The sequence below is a fragment of the Capricornis sumatraensis genome, chromosome 7 (genome assembly GCF_032405125.1).
Source record: "Capricornis sumatraensis isolate serow.1 chromosome 7, serow.2, whole genome shotgun sequence".
NCBI classification, from domain to species: Eukaryota; Metazoa; Chordata; class Mammalia; order Artiodactyla; family Bovidae; genus Capricornis; species Capricornis sumatraensis.
This window is the reverse complement of record NC_091075.1, coordinates 107,215,987-107,236,759: the sequence shown is the minus strand read 5'-3', so window position 1 is coordinate 107,236,759 and position 20,773 is coordinate 107,215,987. Positions and strand designations below refer to the sequence as shown.

The 20,773-nt window shown below is 45.2% G+C and overlaps 1 protein-coding gene across 1 annotated transcript in view; it reads right to left on the bottom strand.

The window, feature by feature from the left end:
- Nucleotides 1-20,773, bottom strand: part of OTOP1 (otopetrin 1) — a 42,909-nt gene that overhangs the window by 9,418 nt on the left and 12,718 nt on the right. Inside the window, exons 2-4 of the mRNA XM_068974984.1 lie at nucleotides 19,429-19,565; nucleotides 9,104-9,162; nucleotides 1,272-1,402 (exon numbers count right to left, since the gene is read on the bottom strand). Coding sequence (XP_068831085.1) covers nucleotides 1,272-1,402; nucleotides 9,104-9,162; nucleotides 19,429-19,565 — 327 coding nt within the window. The remainder of the gene's footprint in view (nucleotides 1-1,271; nucleotides 1,403-9,103; nucleotides 9,163-19,428; nucleotides 19,566-20,773) is intronic.

Genomic DNA, 20,773 nt, shown 5'->3' with positions numbered 1-20,773 from the left:
TCAGAAGAAAAAGGTTCAGACTAATAGAATGTTAGAGCTGACAAAGTTTCCTTTTTCATAAATTAATCTAATCTCACCTTCACCAAGGTCTCTGGAGCCACATTGCTATGATTCAAATCCTGGCTCAATTGTCTACTCACTATGTGATCTTGCGTTAGTCACTTAACTTCTCTGTGGCCCAGTCATTTCATCCATATATATATAAGGTCAGTGTTGCCTACCTCCAAGTGTTGGGACAAGAGTTTAATGTGCCAGCCACTCAGAGAATGCTTAACAAAACATGTTGTTACTGTTGTCATTGCTGTTGCTGTTACTGATTCCAATGAGGAAATGAGGCTCAAGGAGCATGTCCTTCCCAAGAGTAGGCTGCTGGTCGGGGGTGGTGAAGAAATACAGCGTGTCCCCCGATTTTGCCATCTTCATCCCACTGGTGAGGAAACAGGTTTAAAGTTCTCTTTGTGACTGATCTGGGTTTGTACAGAGAGGACAGATGTGCAGTACATTAATGCTGGAAGGACTCATGGGAAGTACGTGGTTCAAGCCCCCTCACATTAAGAATGAGAAAAGAGAGGCTCAGAGTGGTTGAATGCTGTCCAAAGGTCACACAGCCAAAACACGATAGGCATAGGACCCAAACCCGAGGCATCAGTCCCCTGTGCATTGCATCTTCCTCTACCCCACATTCTTCTCAACTCCAGTGCTCTAAGATCAAATCGACAGATAGATTCCAAAAGAGAACTTTGGAAGAAAATGAAAAATTCGCACTACAGGCGCTCAAATAGGTACAAGGGGAAATAAAGATGGGCCAAAATTATAAACTAAGCAGAGTTACATAAAAACTCCAAATGAGCAAAAACCAACTAACCACAACATACATTAGACATCTATGGATTTTTAAATGCTATACTTGTAGTAGAAAGAACTGGTCATAGAGGTTTAATTAGAAACACAAACAGTAAAAGCCACCAATCTTCTGCAGTTGTAAATAAAGACATTCACCTCCATAGCAAACTGAACTGTGAGAAATGGTGATCAAAATGATGACCCTTGGATCTGACAAGTCACTGAAGAACCCTTTAATTATGCTCAGCACACCCTACATATGGAGGCAGGATGAAAGACTTAGGAGGTTTTGAAAGATTTTTAACAACAGGGGATTGTCTGGACGATGTTCAGTTGGGTGGACCCTGCAGGTCTTTGAAACCCATCCCTCCATCTCTGAGGTTTCCCAGCTGTTCCAACATGACAGCCAGGCAACTCTTACCACTCACCTATAGTTATGTTCCCAAAGCCCAGGGTGATGAGTCGTTCCTTGTGTTCGTTAAGTTGGTGCTTTGACTCATTCAGGACGCTGTTAGCCCACAGAAGCAGGTTGGTGAACACTGAGTGGATCACCCCAAACCTGAAAAACACAAGGACTTACTGCTTGAGCAGCCCTGGGAAACTCTGAGCCCAAGAGATGAGGTGGAGACTTTCTATGCATGCACACACGCACACACACATATACACACGCCTCTTTCTTAGCAGCAATTGTGGTTTCATCTGGCATGTTAAGCTCTGGGTGGGTCCCCTGTCTGGCTAGGAGAAGCAGTTGCATGGAACCTTCCAAAACCACAGTCTTGGCTCTGCCTTAATCTTGAACCTGCCAGGACTCAATTCATTGTCTATAGGACAAAAGAAAAAAAAAAGCCCTGGGTCTTGAAAGCAGGGACACAGGGATGGAAATTTACTAAAAGCAGGCAACCAACCCCACCATACCCCAAACCCTTTCCTCCAGAAGGGAAGAGGACAGTTAAGAAAAGATAAAAGGGCTACATTGGACATCTGGAGAGTTCAGCACGTCCTTACTGTTGGGTTGCCAACCCAATGGTCATTATCAATCCCCTCTGTCTTACCATTTACTTCAAAGGCACCAAAACAAACCACAGACTTGATATCTGGCCTCCCTTGCAATTAGGCATGGCCATTCTGGCCAATAGGATGTGAGGTGAAGTCTACTGGGCACTGCGGAAAAGCTTTCAGTTTCTTGATGGAAGACAACAGAATGAGAAAAGCCTCTTTAGTCTCCTTCTCCCCCTTTTTCCCAGCCTTGAATGTAGACGTGAAAGCTGGAGTTGTGGCAGCTATCTTGTAACCATGAAGCAACCAACACTGGATGAAATCTTCACCCACTGAAGGAGGCAGAGTGGAAACATTCAGAAAGCCTATTCTGTGGCAACACTGTTTAGCAGACAGGTTTAGGAATGCTGCTGTGCTTAGTTGCTCAGTCATGTCTGACTCTTTGCAACCCCGTGGACTGCAGCTCGCCAGGCTCCTCTGTCCATGGGGTTCTCCAGGCAAGAATACTGGAGTGGGTTGCCATGCTCTCCTCCAGGGGATCTTCTCAATGCAGGGATCGAACCCAGGTCTCCCGCATTGCAGACGAGTTCTTTACCAGATGAGCCACCAGGGAAGCCCAGGTTTAGGAATTAGGCCATATTATTCAAATGGTAAAGAATCTGCGTGCAATATGGGAGACCCGGGTTCAATCTCTGGGTCAGGAAGATCCCCTGAAGGAGGGCATGGCAGCCCACTCCAGTATTCTTGCCTGGAGAATCCCATGGACAGAGGAGCCTGGTGGGCTACAGTGCATGGGGTCTCAAAGAGTCAGACACTACTGAGCAACTAACACCACACTACTATTTCACAAATAGAATAAATAGCCACATTTGGAGTTCAAAAGTTAGTAAGTGCAAGGCTATTCTAGTCTGAGCAGAGTTCTATCCCTGCCTCTGACCACACTGCCTCCTAAGGAAGAAGAAAAGGGATGACTCTGGACTCTGGAGGACAGGGGAGGGAACTAGGGCAGTATGCTTCCAGTGGAGTCACGGTCTGTTTCAGAGCCTCCAAAGTCTCTGCATGGCTGCCAGTTTAACATGTGTTCACACTGGTCGCTTCTAGGGTGCTTAACAATGGGCCGTGCATGAAGCAGGTGCAGCAAATACGGGTGATTTGAGAAGGACATTCCTTGAAACTTCTAACTGATCACTTCCCAGAGGCAGAGCAGAGGCCCAGAGGATGCAAGCCCCCTTTAACCAAGAGCACCTACAGGAAAAACGGTACAGTTGGGTCCTCATCCCTGACCTTGCTTCTCCTCTGAGTTTTAACCCAGATGACTCCTCTGGGGCTCCCACGAATACTCGCAAGCCAAGTCTTTCCTTATTTGAACTCTAGCTTCCTTTGGCCGCTTCCCAACGTCCAGGCACAAGTGGAGAAGGCAGCAGCCGCAGAGGGGTGTGGGTGGGCAGTCTGAATCAGGTGTTTGCCCATCTGCCTGCCCCTTGTACTCATCCATTTGCTCCAGATTGTGGCCAGCCTTCCCCAGGGCACCTGGGAGGCATTGTATGTATAGAGACTTTGACAAATGCAGACAATACTGTTTGCCTCTGGCTGGCTGGCTGGCTTTTCTTTTACTTATAATGCACACAGCTCCCCTTTCTTCTCCTCTTTCCTGGTCCAAATGATGTTGCCTAATCCCAGTTCCACAGAACCCAAGCAGGTAAGACCAATGCCACCCATGGCTGCAGGCGTTTTTCTGTCACGCACCAGGAGCTGACAACCTCCGATTGGTTGATCTGGAAACTGTCCTGCAAACTAACAGCAGACATCATTTCCTCATGCCAGGCTGCCTTGCTCATACTCGGATCGAGTAACCCCAGACCACAATAAAGAGAAAGATTCCATGAGCCGTGTTTTGACCTCAGTTTATCTTTCCAGCTCTGATTTCAGAAGTGCTATTTCTCTAAATTTCACTCTTGAGAAAAGAAAAGCAGTCAAACCTGTAAGAATTATCAAATCAGGAGGAAAGTCCCTGTATGTACTAAAAGCATGGATAGCGGAGTACTGGCTCAAAAGACCAGAAGAAAAGGATATGTCCAAGAGTGGGAAGTTCTGAAACCTCCAGGCGTGGCAGGAAGTGTCAATGAATAAGGCAGGCCTCGGACACATTAGGGAGGGGTGGGTGATAGGGTCTACTTGGGGGCTCATGTTTGAAATGGCTTATTATGTTGACCTCATAAACAAAGAATAAAATCACAGTGACCCTTGAAACTGACCAAATTGCCCAATCAAAGTTCTGTTTTCCCCGCTGGCACCTACCTTCTCAAAGCTACAAGACCCCCAGATTCCAGACCTCTGGCTATGTGACCAGAGGACTCAGCTACAGGTTAAAAATTAAGCATCCCTTCAGAGAATTTTTCATTGGTGGTATATAAGAAAGATCCCATCAGAGAGGGAGGATGCTTGTTCTCCGTAAGGGCCAGTCACCCTCTCGTTCCCCTCTAATAAATTTCCCTTTGCTTGCCTGACTGCCCGGGTTGCTCTCTTTTTCTCCGCACTCCGTCTTACAGTGGGGACTGTAGCTAAATGAGTGGCCAGCTCCCATCTGGAGGGAGCAATCCCGACTCAGCCCTAGCTCTTTGCTGCCATGCACATTTTGGATTATCAAACCTTCCAATTTTTCTGGAGACATTTAACTCTGGGGACTTCCCTGGATGTCCGGTGCTTAAGACTCCACAGTTCCACTGTAGAGGGCACCAGTTTGATACCGAATCAAGGAACTAAGATTCCATGTGCCACCCAGCATGACAAAAAGTCTTTATAAAAATGTTTTTACAAAATCTAAAACCAAAAGGTAATAAGTCAAAAATGGTTTACGCTTTGCCCTATTTAAAAAAAATAACAGGCTAAATCAAGCTGTGAGAATATCTAGTTCAAACTACCTACTATTCAATTTAGGAAAGAGGCCCAAGACAGACAGCCTTGTCTCCAATCGCTCAACGAACAAGGTCAAGGCAGGACCAGGTTCCAGTCCTTTGGAATTCCTTTAGATGAAAAACCTCGGTGGGAAACATCTGGGTGCATGGCCTAGAGCAGCATTATCCTAAAGGAGATAACGTAAGACACGGAAGTAATTTAAATTAGAAAAAAAATTTAATTAATTTTTAGTTTAAATTTGAATTTAATTTTTAATTAAGAAGACACTTTTAAATTTCCCAGTAGTCACATTTAAAGAACAGTAAAAAGGAACAGGTGAAAATAATTTTAATGATTTTTTTTGTTAACCCCAGTATATCTAATATACTATGATGTCAACTAATCAAAAAGAAAGATTTCCCCCCAGTAAACCCAGATGGCCAGTGAGCCACTGTGATGCCGCGGAAATAGTGCTGGATTTAAAGTCAGCATCCGGGTCCCGCCCAGCTATGCACAGGTGAGCTGCCTGACCTTGGACAGTCACTTCCTTTCTCAGGTTTCCTCACGTGCTACATAGGATCATGATTGTAGCTACTGTCCCTAACTGCCAGGGCTATCATGAGACACTTTCATAAGTAACACATGTAAAAGAAAGTGCTTTATGAATGGGAAAACCCATTTTATTCAGCCAGGAGTTCCTGGTAGGACAAGTGGCCCAATATACATTTGTTTAGAACTTCTCACACTTTATCCCAACAATTCTACTTCCAGGAATTTAACTCAAGAAAATAATCAGAGGATAAGCAACAAGGTCCTACTATATAGCACAGGAAACTATATTCAATATCCTGTGATAAACTATAATGGAAAAGAATATGAAAAAGAATGTATATATAAGTGTAACTGAATCATTGTGCTGTACAGCAGAAATTAACACAACACTGTAAATCAACTGTGTAGGGGCAAGTCATTCCCGTTGTGTCCAACTCTTTGCGACCCTATGAACTATAGCCTACCCGGCTCCTCTGTCCATGGGATTCTCCAGGCAAGAATACTGGAGTGGGTTCCCACACCCTCCTCCAGGGGATCTTCCCGACCCAGGGATTGAACCTGAGTCTGTTATATCTCCTGCATTGGCAGGTGGGTTCCTTACTGCTAGCACCACCTGCTGCTGCTGCTAAGTCGCTTCAGTCGTGTCCGACTCTGTGCGACCCCATAGACGGCAGCCCACCAGGCTCCCCCATCCCTGGGATTCTCCAGGCAAGAAGACTGGAGTGGGTTGCCATTGCCTTCTCCGAGAACCACCTGGGAAGCCCCTAAATCAACTATATTTTAATGATATACATTTTAAAAAAAGAATCAGAGATGTTCAAAAGTACTTTTAACTGAAGAGGTTCATCACAGTACTACTCATAATAACGACAAAAACTTTCAGACAAATTCGATGTCCAGTGAGAGGCGTTATGGACTGGATTGGGTCCCTGCAGAATTTATATGTGGAAGCCCTAACTCTCAATGTGACTGTACTTGGAGATGGTGTACAAGGAGGTGTGTGTGTCAGTCGCTCAGCTGTGTCTGACTCTTTGCGACCCCATGGACTGTAGCCCACTCCTCTGTCCATGGAATTCTCCAGGCAAGAATACTGGAGTGCGTAACAAGTCCCTTCTCCAGGGGATCTTCCCGATCCAGGAATTTAACCTGGCTCTCTGGCATTGCAGGCCGATTCTTTACTATTTGAGACACCTGGGAAGCCCATGTAAGGAGGTAATTAAGGTTAAATGAAGTCATAAGGGTGGGGGCCAGATCCAATGGGACTGGTATTCTTATAAGAAGAGGAAGAGACGCTAGATAGCCCTGTCCCCATGGCCAGAGGAAAGGCCAGGTGCAGACATGGCGAAAAGGCAATGCCTGCAAGTCAGAACGAGAGTCTCACCAGAAATCAACCTGCTGGTACCTTGACCATGGATTTGGGGCCTCCAGAATTGTGAGAAGATACGTTTCTGCTGTTTACGCCCCTCCTCCCCTGCCCAGCATGTGGTACCTACCAGGGCAGCCCGAGACGAATACAACAGGGCTGTATAATTTGATCAACTACAGCAACGGCACTTTATGGAATCGGTAAAGATCATGGAAGTCAGGGGAAATGTTAATGACAGAATGAAAAGAAAAGGCAAGAAGAGCAGGACCACAATTGTAAAAAGAAAAAAAAATATTATCTCTCTATTCACTGAAAAAACGACTGGAAGGAAACAGACCAAAATATGAATAGCAGTTACCTCTGGGTGGCAGCTGTCTGCGGAAGCTCTGGCTGCTATAGCAAAACAACAGACACTTATTTCTCACAGTTCTAGAGGCTCAGCGTCCAAGACCAAGGTGCCAGCAGACTTGGTTTCTGGTGAAGCCTCTCTTCTTGGCTTGCAGATGGCTGCCTGTCACTGTGTCCTCACGGGTACACTCAGGGCAGGGGGTGCGAATCATGTATCTCTTTTCTATGTGGATACTAATCCCATAAGGACGGCCGTACCCTCATGAACTCATGACCTAATTACTTCCCAAAGGCACCACCACCAAACACCCATCCCCTTGGGGGTTAGGGCTCCAACACAGGAATTTGAAGGAGACATGATGTTCAGTCCATAATGGTGACATTATGGTGATTTTTAACTTCCACTGTGTCCTTACAAGTTTTATCAGGAAACAAACTACATTTTTTAAGAAGAATGTTATGGAGTAGACACAGTGAAACTCACGCTCCAGAACAAAATCAGCAAGCATTCTCCTCAAGCTGCGAGCCGAACCCAGCCTCACTGATGGAAAAAGGAGCAGGTGAAACACACACACCCGTCACTGCCCAGCACACGAAAGAGGAGACACTGGATGGAAATCCCTGGCTGGCCACTTGTATTCTGGAGACCCAGGGAAGTCCCCTAACCTGCTAGAACCTGCTGCCACATCCGTGAAATGCAGAGAAGAATAGTTACCATAGTTACCCGGACAGAGCCCAGATGAAACACGAGCATGGATAGGGACGTCTTTGTCCTGCTCTAAGGGACAATTCGCTTTTGGCTAAGATCAAGTGTAGTCTGGGGGCTTCCCTGGGGGCTCCGTGGTAAAGAATCCACCTGCCACTGCAGGAGACGCAAGAGACGTAGGTGGGTTACAGTACACGGGGTCATGAAAAGTCAGACACGACAGAGCAGCTGAACACAAGGGCAATTAAGATGGGAGTTAAAGATCACTGCCAAGGCCACTGCTCGGGGCTGCACTGGGGAGCAGTCCACACGCTACTGCAATGATGCTCGGATGCCTGGGTACCTTGACCCATTTCCTCTGCATATCACCACTAGTGCCTGACATGAGGCTCAGCACACAGTAGGAGCACAATAGATGCCTCACTGCTGGATGAGCAGATCCTTTTTGCATAATGAGGTTGGTGACAGTTATTTCTAGTCCATGGAATTCTCCAGGCCAGAATACTAGAGTGGATAGCCTTTCCCTCCTCCAGGGGATCTTCCCAACCCAGGGATCGAACCCAGGTCTCCTGCATTGCAGGTGGATTCTTTACCAGCTGAGCCACAAGGGAAGCCCAAGAATACCAGAGTGGTAGCCTACCCCTTCTCTGGTGGATCTTCCCAACCCAGGAATCAAACCAGGGTCCCCTGCATTGAAGGTGGGTTCTTTACCAACTGAGCTATCAGGGAAGCCCTCTACTTCAATAAAATAGTTCCAACCAGTGGTCATATGTAAGTCGCTTTCTTAAATAGCAATTTTCATTTCAAATGATACTGGGGGACTTTTTTGTGCCTTATGGACAGTTTATATGATGAGGGATCTTCTAGAAAGCATACAGTGATCCCTTGATGCCTCTATATGTGTCCACAGAGGCTTTCTTACCTGATAATCATAGTTTGCACTTAGGTAACTCACCTCATTAGCCTACAGATTCTTTCCCTTGATCCTCACAATCATCTCAAGAGAAAGACGGGCAGACAAAATAATAGACCCAACACTCAGGGTCCTTATTCTGTGCCAGGAACAAGCTCTACATCAATTACTGCATTCAGTCCCCAGAGGCTGGCTATGCTATTATCCCCATTTTACAGATGAGGAAAACTGAGGCCCACAGAGGGAAAGTTTCTAAGACAGCAGAGGCAAAATTCAACTCACATCACTGTACTTTAAGGGCTGTCCCAGAAGAGGCCAAAGGCAGAGGGTCCCCTCTCCAGGCCACAACTGAAGGCTTCACTTGTCAGAATGGAGAAGCGAGTGGTTCTCATATTTTAAACCCAAGTAATATGGCAGTGATTAGCTTTGTTTGCTCTAAATGAACATTAAATCCAGCATGTAAGCAATTACCCGCAATGTTTACCTTTCCAGTGTTTTGAAAGACTGGATGATATCCTTTGAGTGCCCCCAGAGAAAGTATACCTAAATGGAAACAAAGAAAATAAGGATATATCAACGGGAAAGCCATCACTATATCTGCACCATGAGAAGTTATAAAACCTAAGGGAATGATATGGAAAGCATTGGGCACATTAGCGACCACCCCATCCAAACATGACAAGTCATTTCTGGTGATGGTGCCATTCTCATGAAGACAGTGCTCCAGGGGCGGGAGGCCTCCAGGTTTAGGAGGAAATGGTACCCTTCATGCTGTGGGCTGGGCCTTGGGGAGCAGCAGCCTGTCCGCCATGATGCCTGCTCACCTGTTTATACCATCCTTATAGGGCTTCATTCGAGAAATATCCACTGAACTGTTACTACATCAGTGGCTGGAAACCAAATTTTGAGTGCTTAAAATGAAGAACAGAAGTGATTCAGGTTGGTCTTTTATCTCACTCTGCAGTAAGTCCACTATATACAAATCCTCAAGTTACGAACTTTCAGAGATGCAAGCATGCATTCTAGCAACCTCAGTCAGTCAGTTCAGTGGCTCAGTCGTGTCCGACTCTTTGCGACCCCATGGGCTGCAGCACATAAGGCCTCCCTGTCCATCACCAACTCCTGGAGCTTACTTAAACTCATGTCCATCGAGTCAGTGATGCCATCCAACCATCTCATCCTCTGTCATCCCCTTCTCCTGCCTTCAATCTTTCCCAGCATCAGGGTATTTTCCAAGGAGTCAGGCGTGAGTGAAATCATAGTTTCCCCTCCGTCTCCTATCACTGACAATCCTCCAGGCAGTAACTCTTCTCACCTGTCCGCTCATGCCAGCCCCTGTATGCCCGCTACTGTACGGTAATACTTTACTTTTCAAGGTGTGTGCCCTGTATGCTCAGTCACTCAGTTGTGTCTGACTCTTCGTGACCCCGTGGACAGTAGACTGCCAGGTTCCTCTGTGGGATTTTCCAGGCAAGAATAATGGAGTGGGTTGCCATTTCCTCCTCCAGGGGATCGTCCCAACCCAGGGATCAAACGTGCGTCTCTTACGTCTCTTGCACTGGCAGATGGATTCTTTACCACTAGCACCACCTGGGAAGCCCCCCCACACACACACACAAGGTACTGTGCTGTAAGATTTAAAATGTTTTACTTTTGTGTTTGTTTTTGTATGTATTTTTTATGTAAAAAGTATTATAAACCTATTACAGTACAGTACTATATAGCTGGACTTCCCTAGTGGCTCAGTCGGTAAAGAATCCACCTGCAATGTGGGAGATTTGGGTTTGATCTCTGGGTTGGGGAGATCCCGCGGAGAAGAGCATGGCAACCCACTCCAGTATTGTTGCCTGGGAAAGCCCATGGACAGAGGAGCCTGGCGGGCTGCAGTCCATGGGGTCACAAAGAGTTGGAAATGAATGATCAACTAAAGCACAGCATTACATATCTAACTGTGATAGGTGGTAACTAGGCTAACTTTGTTGGACTTACAAAAAAATTTGAATTACAAATGCACTCTCAGAACAGAACTTTCTTATGTAGGCGATTATATACTTATATGTACTATATTATATCTGTTGCCCAGGCCCCTGGCCATGCAGTCACTAGAAGCAACTCAGGATGCAGGCTAAATGTGGGGAGGCTGTATTGGACCCATGTGCAAATCTCAGCTCCCTTGGCCTTGGGCCAGTCTGTTTTCCCATCTGTGAAATGGGGATGATAATGAAACTTATCTTGGTGGGTGTTGTCAGCAGTGAAATAAGATAATCCATGTCTACTTAGAACAGAGCCTGCAGTAGGTATGTTTTCAGTAAAAGCTCTCTGTTGTCAACTTACTCCTCTGTCTTATGCATAATCTGAGTTCCTAAAGCATTTGGAGCCTTATTATCAGATGGTAAAGAATCTGCCTGAAGTGCAGGAGACATGGGTTCGATCGCTGAGTCGAGAAGGTCCCCTGGAGAAGGGAATGGCAACCCACTCCAGTATTCTTGCCTGGAGAATTTCATGGACAGGGGAGCCTGGCGGGCTACAGTCCATGGGGTCACAAAGAGTCAGACACGACTGAGTGACTACACGCTTTAGACACAAACACACATTGAGCACCTACTACTTGTCAAACACAGCCGGGCACTTCATAAATTTGTCTCAGCCTTCATTTTGCAAGTGCGATCTATAAAAAAATAATCAGACAACACAAACTCAAAAATACACCGCACATACTCTCTCATCCACAACATTTCGCCTAAGATTTACTATGCTGCTCTGGAAAACACTGTCAGGCATGATTCATGAAAATCTAACAACTTAAAAAACAGAGAAACAGAGAGCAGTGACCCCTGGTAAAGATGACACTCAGCCCAACAACAGGGAAGCGCTAAAGTAAATTAGTTTTTGTCTATGAATTCTAAGTTAGATGGCTACTTAGCTGATGCTTTGATGAAAATTACATAGCAGGGGCTTCCCTGGTGGCTTAGTGGTGGAAAGTCCGCCTATCAATGCAGGTGACACCGGTTTGACCCCTGGTCCAGGAAGATCCCACATGCCAAGGACCAACTAAGCCCGTGCACTGCAACTATTGAGCTTGTGCTTTAGAGCCCGGGAACCGAAACTGCTGAGCCCACATGCCACAACTACTGAGGCCCGTGTGCCAAGGGCCTGTGCTCCGCAAAAACAGACGCCACTGCAGTGAGAAGGCCGAGTATTGCAGCTAGAGAGGAGCCCCTGCTCGCCGCAGCTGGAGAGGAGCCTGCAGCAACTAAGACCCAGCACGGCCAATTAATAAATAAATATCTTAACAAGAATACTTTAAAAAAGACCATATAGAAAAGTAAAGAAGTTTGTGATTTAAGTGAAAAATTGTACACAGAAAACTCTGCACCTTATATATAAAACTTTGATAAGAATATACACTTGAGGACAAGGAGAGGGAACACATAAAAACAGCAACTAATATTTCAGTTGAGGACTTACAGGTGTATTTTTAGACTCTTTCAATTTTTTTCAGTAATGTTACATTTTTTAAATAAATATTTTTAAATCACCATACAGTCCAGCAGTTTGACTTCTAGGTACATATCCAAATGAATTGAAAGCAGAGTCTTAGGACTTCTCTAGCTGTCCAGTGGTTAGGAATCCATCTGCCTAATGCAAGTGACAGGTTGGATCCCTGGTCTGGCAGGATGCCACCTGCCATGGAGGAACTAAGCACCATAATGACATTCTAGCCCTCATTCTAGAGCCCACAAGCCTAGAACTACTGAAGCCTGCATACCCTAGGGCCATACCATGCAAGAAGAGAAGCCACTTCAGTGAGAAGCCAGCACCCCGCAAGCAGAGAGTAGACTCTGCTTACCACCACTAGAGAAAGCCCACACAGTGCAGCCAATAAATAAATATTTTTTAAAAAGCAGGGTCTCAAAAATATATTTGCACACATACGTTCACAGCAGCCTTGCTCACAACAGCCAAAATGTGGAAGCAACGCCAGGGTCTATCATTGAACGAACAGATAAGAAATGTGGTCCATCCATAGAATGGAATACTTATCAGCCTCAAAAAGGAAGGAAATTCTGACACATCTACAACTTGGATAAATCTTGGGGACATTATGCTAAGCAAAATGAGCCAGTCACAGAAGGACAAGCCTTCTATGTTTCTACTTGTCTGATTCAAAGAGACAGAAAGCTAAATGAGTTGGAAAGTTGAATTGCAGTTGCCCAGCGGTGGGAGTGGTAGAAATCAACAGTTAGTATCTAAAGAGGACAGAATTTCATTTTTGTGAGATGAAAGAGTTGTGCTGACTAGTTGCATGACAATGTGAATACATTTAACACTGCTGAACCAAATAGCTCCTCTTGGCCCTCCTGCGGCTGCACAGCCACCGCTCCTTGGATGTGGGGTTGCTCCTCTCGGCCGCCACCCCTGACCTTGGATATGGGGTAGCTCCGCCAGAGCAGGAGCTTTGCTGGAGCAGCTGTGAAGAGATACCCCATGTCCAAGGTAAGAGAAACCCAAGTAAGACAGTAGGTGTTATGAGAGGGCATCAGAGGGCAGACACACTGAAACCATAATCACAGAAAACTAGTCAATCTGATCACATGGACCACAGCCTTATCTAACTCAATGAAACTAAGCCATGCCGTGTGGGGCGACCCAAGACGGACGGGTCATGGTGGACAGGTCTGACACAATGTGGTCCACTGGAGAAAGGAATGGCAAACAACTTCAGTATTCTTGCCTTGAGAACCCCATCGACAGTATGAAAAGGCAAAATGATAGGACACTGAAAGAGGAGCCGCCCAGGTCAGTAGGTGCCCAATATGCTATTGGAGATCAGTGGAGAAATAACTCCAGAAAGAATGAAGGGATGGAGCCAAAGCAAAAACAACACCCAGCTGTGGATGTGGTGATAGAAGGAAGGTCCGATGCTGTAAAGAGCAATATTGCATAGGAACCTGGAATGTCAAGTCCATGAATCAAGGCAAATTGGAAGTGGTCAAACAAGAGATAGCAAGGGTGAATGTCGACATTCTGGGGATCAGCGAACTAAAATGGACTGGAATGGGTGAATTTAACTCAGATGACCATTATATCTACTACTGCGGGCAGGAATCCCTCAGAAGAAATGGAGTAGCCATCATGGTCAACAGAAGAGTCCGAAATGCAGTACTTGGATGCAATCTCAAAAACAACAGAATGATCTCTGTTCGTCTCCAAGGCAAACCATTCAATATCACAGTTATCCAAGTCCATGCCCCAACCAGTAATGCTGAAGAAACTGAAGTTGAATGGTTTTATGAAGACCTACAAGATCTTTTAGAACTAACACCCAAAAAAGATGTCCTTTTCATTATAGCGGACTGGAATGCAAAAGTAGGAAGTCAAGAAACACCTGGAGTAACAGGCAAATTTGGCCTTGGAATACAGAATGAAGCAGGGCAAAGGCTAATAGAGTTCTGCCAAGAGAACACACTGGTCATAGCAAACACCCTCTTCCAACAACACAAGAGAAGACTCTACACATGGACACCACCAGATGGTCAACACCAAAATCAGATTGATTATATATATATTATATATATATATAATATATATATATAGATTATATTCTTTGCAGCCAAAGATGCAGTCAACAAAAACAAGACCGGGAGCTGACTGTGGCTCAGATCATGAACTCCTTATTGCCAAATTCAGACTTAAATTGAAGAAAGTAGGGAAAACCGCTAGACCATTCAGGTATGACCTAAATAAAATCCCTTATGATTATACAGTGAAAGTGAGAAATAGATTTAATGGTCTAGATCTGATAGATAGAGTGCCTGATGAACTATGGAATGAGGTTCGTGACATTGTACAGGAGACAGGGATCAAGACAATCGCCATGGAAAAGAAATGCAAAGAAGCAAAATGGCTGTCTGCGGAGGCCTTACAAATAGCTGTGCAAAGAAGATAAGTGAAAAGCAAACGAGGAAAGGAAAGATATTCCCATTTGAATGCATAGTTCCAAAGAATAGCAAGGAGAGATAAGAAAGGTTTCCTTGGCGATCAATGCAAAGAAATAGAGGAAAACAATAGAATGGGAAAGACTAGAGATCTCTTCAAGAAAATTAGAGATACCAAGGGAACATTTAAGGCATGGGGTCCTCCTGGCTTCTGCCCCTGACCTCGGACGTAGGGTAGCTCCTCTCGGCCGCGCTATGCGCGCTGGTCGCAGCCACCCGCGGTATTAAGATCAAATTGCCAACATCGGCTGGATCATTGAAAAAGCAAGAGAGTTCCAGAAAAACTTCTATTTCTGCTTTATTGACTATGCCAAAGCCTTTGACTCTGTGGATCACAATAAACTGTGGAAAATTCTGAAAGAGATGGGAATACCAGACCACCTGACCTGCCTCTTGAGAAACCTATATGCAGGTCAGGAAGCAACAGTTAGAACTGGACATGGAACAACAGACTGATTCCAAATAGGAAAAGGAGTACATCAAGCCTGTATATTGTCACCCTGTTATTTAACTTCTATGCAGAGTACATCATGAGAAACACTGGGCTGGAAGAAGCACAAGCTGGAATCAAGATTGCCGGGAGAAATATCAATATCCTCAGATATGCAGATGGCCCCACCCTTATGGCAGAAAGTGAAGAGGAACTAAAACGCCTCTTGATGAAAGTGAAAGAGGAGAGTGAAAAAGTTGACTTAAAGCTCAACATTCAGAAAACTAAGATCATGACACTGGGTCCCATCACTTCATGGAAAATAGATGGGGAAACAGTGGAAACAGTGTCAGACTTTATTTTGGGGGGCTCCAAAATCACTGCAGATGGTGATTGCAGCCATGAAATTAAAAGATGCTTACTCCTTGGAAGAAAAGTTATGACCAACCTAGATAGCATATTAAAAAGCAGGACATTACTTTGCCAACAAAGGTCTGTCTAGTCAAGACTATGGTTTTTCCAGTGGTCATGTATGGATGTGAGAGTTGGACTGTGAAGAAAGCTGAATACCGAAGAATTGATGCTTTTGAACTGTGGTGTTGGAGAAGATTCTTGAGAGTCCTTTGGACTGCAAGGAGATCCAACCAGTCCATCCTAAAGGAGACCAGTCCTGGGTGTTCATTGGAAAGACTGATGCTGAAGCTGAAACTCCAATACTTTGGCACCTCATGTGAAGAGTTGACTCATTGGAAAAGACCCTGATGCTGGGAGGGATTGGGGGCAGGAGGAGAAGGGGATGACAGAGGATGAGATGGCTGGATGGCATCTCCGAATCGATGCACATGAGTTTGGGTGAACTCCGAGAGTTGGTGATGGACAGGGAGGCCTGGCGTGCTGCAATTCATGGGGTCGCAAAGAGTCAGACACGACTGAGCGACTGAACTGAACTGAACTGAACTGAAGCAAATAGGTAAAAATGGCTAAGGTAGCAAATGTTATGGTTACATGTATTTTACCACAATTTAAAAACAAAAAGTCTGTTTTAAAAAGTAACATTTTTATTTTTCCATCATCTAATGTAGCAAATGCACACAGTCAGGATCCAATAAGGATAGAAAAATGGATTAATTGACTGACTAACAAAATGTCTTAAATTAGGAAGGAAGAGATCCCCAAGCCATCAAGTAACAGAGTGATATTTTGAAAACCATATCTGCCTAGGTCTTTCCTCTGCCCAGAACCTTCAATGTCTCCCCACTGCCCTTGTGGAAAAGTTTGCCCAGGTCTTTCCTCTACTCAGAACCTTCGATGGGTCCCTACTGCCTTTGTGGGAAGGTCAAAACTCCTAAAGTGGACCTCACCCTTGACCAAGCACTCACAGCAATGTGCTTGGTACACACACCACGCCTTTAATTTTCACAACAACCCCATAAAGGAGGCGTTTCACAGATGAGACCATGAGGCCCAGAGAAGTTAAGACATTTGCTCAGAGTCACACTGCTGGTGTGAGCCAAAGCCAGAGTCCATGCTCGTAAGCCCTACACCAAATCATGGCTCAGTCCAGGCCCATTGCCTCCCCCTACAGCCCACACATCTCCTCCCCATCATGTGGAGAGGCTGCACACCCCTAAATGTCCTCTGTTATGGTGTCTGACACACCACAGCCCTCTTTCCTTGACAACACCCTCACCTCAAAACTAGTGAGAGGCCTTCCTGGCTCTCCCTCGTCCCTGGGTGACTTTGTCTAAGCATTGAGTTGTGGTGCTGGCATTGTCTGTTTTGTTGATTGTCTCCCCCTTGACTGACTTCTCCAAAGAGAACAGACCACAGCTAGACTCAAGAGTACTGAACACAGGGATTTTTGTTTTGGGGGTGAAGGAAGGAAGAGGCGGGGGAGGAAGGGAAGGTGGGAGGGCACAAGGAAGTTCTTTCTGGTCCCCTAAGGCTTTCCACATTGTCACTGGAATCTCCAGAAGATTGTCCTCGTGGGATGGGGTGAATTGCACACCCCTGGAGTTAACTGCATTCATTTGCTGGCACTTCAAGAACAAAATACCACCGATCAGATGGCTTAAAACAGCTGAAATTAATTTTCCCCCAGGTCTAGAAGCCAGAAGTCTGAGATCAAGGTACTGGCAGGTTGGTTCTCTCCTTCCCTGTAGATGGCCACCTCCCTTCAATGCTCTCATACTGCGAGTCTGTGTCCTCCTCTCCTATTTTCATAAGGACCCCAGTCCTGTAAGATTAGGGCCCACTCTAGTGACACCCAAGATGGACCATAAAGATGGAAGAGCACCGAAGAATTGGTGCTGTCAAACTGTGGTGCTGGAGAAGACTCTTGAGAGTCCCTTGGGCAGCAACGAGATCAAACCAGTCAATCCTAAAGGAAGTAAATGCTGAACATTCACTGGAAGGACTGAAGCTGAAGCTGAAGCTCCAGTACTTTGGCCACTTGATGCAAAGAGCTGACTCATTGGAAAAGACCCTGATGCTGGGAAAGATTGAGGGCAAGAGGCAAGGAGGAACAACAAAGGATGAGATGGTTGGATGGCATCACCCATTCACTGGACATGAACTTTGGCAAAGTCCAGGAGATGGTGAGGGACAGGGAAGCCTGGCGGGCTGCAGTCCATGGGGTCGCAAAGAGTTGGACACGACTTGGCAACCGAACAACAACAACAAAGTGACCTCATTCAGCCTTGATTACCTCTGTCAAGACTCTGTCTCCAAACAATTACTTTCTGAGGTCCTGGACTATAGGTCTTCAACATGTGAGTGTGAAGGACACAATTCACCCCATAATAATTCTCAAAACTCAAGGTGACCCCTTTGCACAAATCACCCTGGGAACTCCTGCCCAGTTCCAGAGATGCTCCCACAAAGACAAACTTCTGCCAAGCTCGCCTGGCACATCCTCTCAGAGAACCTCACTTGTGAGAATATGTTCCATCTCAAGAAACATTGTAAGGTCACCAAAAGCTGACTGGTAGTCACCTGGATGCAGGTGGAGGCTACTTTTAATAAAAGATGGAGATTGAAAAATGGTATCACGGGCCTTCAGAAGTGAGAAATTTGTCCTAAAGAACGTTCCTCAATGGGGAATGCAGAAACATTTTCAGCAATAACAGTATACCTGGATCATAGCTTTTCAGGGTGACTTCTGTGGAGACAAACCATCTGAGAAAGTTTATGTATGTATAAAGAATGCATACATGTGTAAGAATGTGAAGCTGAAGCTCCAGTACTTTGGCCACCTGATGCAAAGAGTCAACTCATTTGAAAAGATCCTAATGCTGGGAAAGATGGAGGGCAGGAGGAGAAGGGAGCGACAGAGGGTGAGAAGGTTGGATGGCGTCACCAACTCAACTGACATGAGTTTGAGCAACTCCAGGAGAGAGTAAAGGACAAGGAAGCCTGGCACACTGCAGTGCCGGGGGTCACACATAGTTGGACCTGACTTAGCGACTGAACAACAACATAAGAATGTGTGTGTATATGTATAGAGAATGACTCTATATGTAAATAACTGAATCATTTTTCTGTACAGCAGAAATGAACACAACACTGTAAGTCAACTACACTGCAGTTAAAAAAAAAAGAATCACGGCAGCTTGGTTGTGACTTTGGGCAAGTCATTTGTCCCCCTGTCCTTATTGTGATGATCCAAGAGCTGTGCTTGTGGAGATGTTGAAAGCACTACATGAAGTGAAATGCCAAAGTCCAATAGAAACACTACTTGTTACTTCTGTGGTTATGTCAACCCTGGTAGCCATCACCAGGGATTTTGGCCAAGAATGGAAGCTATGCTGGAGACCCATCTCGGGTCTTCTTCAAACATGAGGTTTTTCTGATTCTAAGCTACAGATTTAAATTACATATCAAGTCCTTCCTTCTTAGCCACACCAAGTTGACCAAGGTTGAGAAGGAAATTCTCATACATTTCTAAAGATTTTAATCCACAAGTAAGCTAAAAAAAAAAAAAAAGTGTCTCAGTGACTCAGAGCAGAGACTGTAATGGCACAAAGTTTTTTGGGGGTTGATGAAAATGTTCTAAAATGGATTATAGGTATGGTTGCACAACCCTATGAATATACCAAGCCACCAAACTGTACAATTTAAATCAGTGTGTTGTGTGGGATGTGAATTCTATCTCAATAAAACTGTTAATTAAAATTCCCCAAGCCTATTCCCATGGGCTCCAGCCTGACTGAATTTCCTGACTCTTCATCAGTGTAAGTTTTGCCCCTTAAGATTCCCACAAAAGTGGCCACGGGGACACAGTCCCACTGTGCAGAGGAGGTGGCCGAAAGACAGTCTTAGACACCCTGGGATACAGTTGGCAGACATCACAGCAGCATAAGCAAACACCGTGTGGTTTACCTGCAGCAGAGTGTGCACCGCATGGGTGACAGGGAAAACTCCTTCAGTGGCTGACAGACATTCAGAAAATCCAATGAAGTACCCAATTTTAAGGCATCCCAGGATGACGGTAATGAGTGCGAACAATGCGATACTACCTAGATGGGGTGGGGAGCCGGTAGAAACACACACATGTAAGTGTTAGCATGCACTGATCTCACTTCAAAACAAATTATATTAGGCCCTCATATATAAACTCAAATGATTTTTGACAAGGCTGCCAAGATGGCTCAACTGGGAAATGACATTTGTTTCAAAACCTGATGCTGGGAAACTGGGTGTCCACATGCAAAAAAATGAAGCTGGGGACTTCCCTGGTGATCCAGTGGCTAAGACTCTGTGTTCCCAAAGCAGTGGGCCTGGGTTTGATCCCTGATCAGGGAACTAGATCGCGTATACCGCATCTAGTAAGACCCAGGGCAGCCAAATAAATGTGTGTGTGTGTGTGTTTGTCTATGCATGTGTGTGTTAGTTGTTTAATCGTTCAGTCCGACTCTGCGACTCGTGGACTGTAGCCCACCAGGCTCCTTGTCCATGGAATTCTCCAGGCAAGAATACTGAAGTGTGTAGCCATTCCCTTCTCTAGGGGATCTTCCCAACCCAGGGATTGAACCTGGGTCTCCCACATTGCAGGCAGATTCTTTACCATCTGAGCCACTGGGGAAGCCCAAATAAATAATTTATTTTTTTTTAATGAAGCTGGATGCTCACCTTACAGCATATATAAAAATTAACTCAAAATGAAAAATGTTAATCTTTCAGTCATGAAAGATGTAGGAACCCAGGTTTTCTACATGGCAGGCAGAGTCTTTACCATCTGAGCCACCAGGGAATGAATCAAAGACTTATTCTAAAACCTAAAACTATAAAACCTTAGAAGAAAACATAGGAAAAAAATCCTTATATTGTTGGGTTTGGCAATGATTTATTGGATATGACACCAAAAGCACAAGCCACAAAAGTAAAAAATAGTTACATTAGTTGCTCAGTTATGTCTGACTCTTTGCAACCCCATGGACTATAAAGTCCATGAAATTCTCCAGGCCAGAATACTGGTGTGGGTAGTCTTTCCCTTCTCCAGGGGATCTTCCCAACCCAGGGATCAAACCCAGGTCTCCCGCATTGCAGGTGGATTCTTTACCAGGTGAGCCACGGGGGAAGCCCTCATTAAAATGAAAAAATAATTAGGCATCAGAGGACACTATCAACCCACAGAATGAAAGAAAATATTCACAAATCACATATCTGATAAGCTGAGAGTATCCAGATCCTATGAGGAACTACAATATAACCATTTTATTTTAAA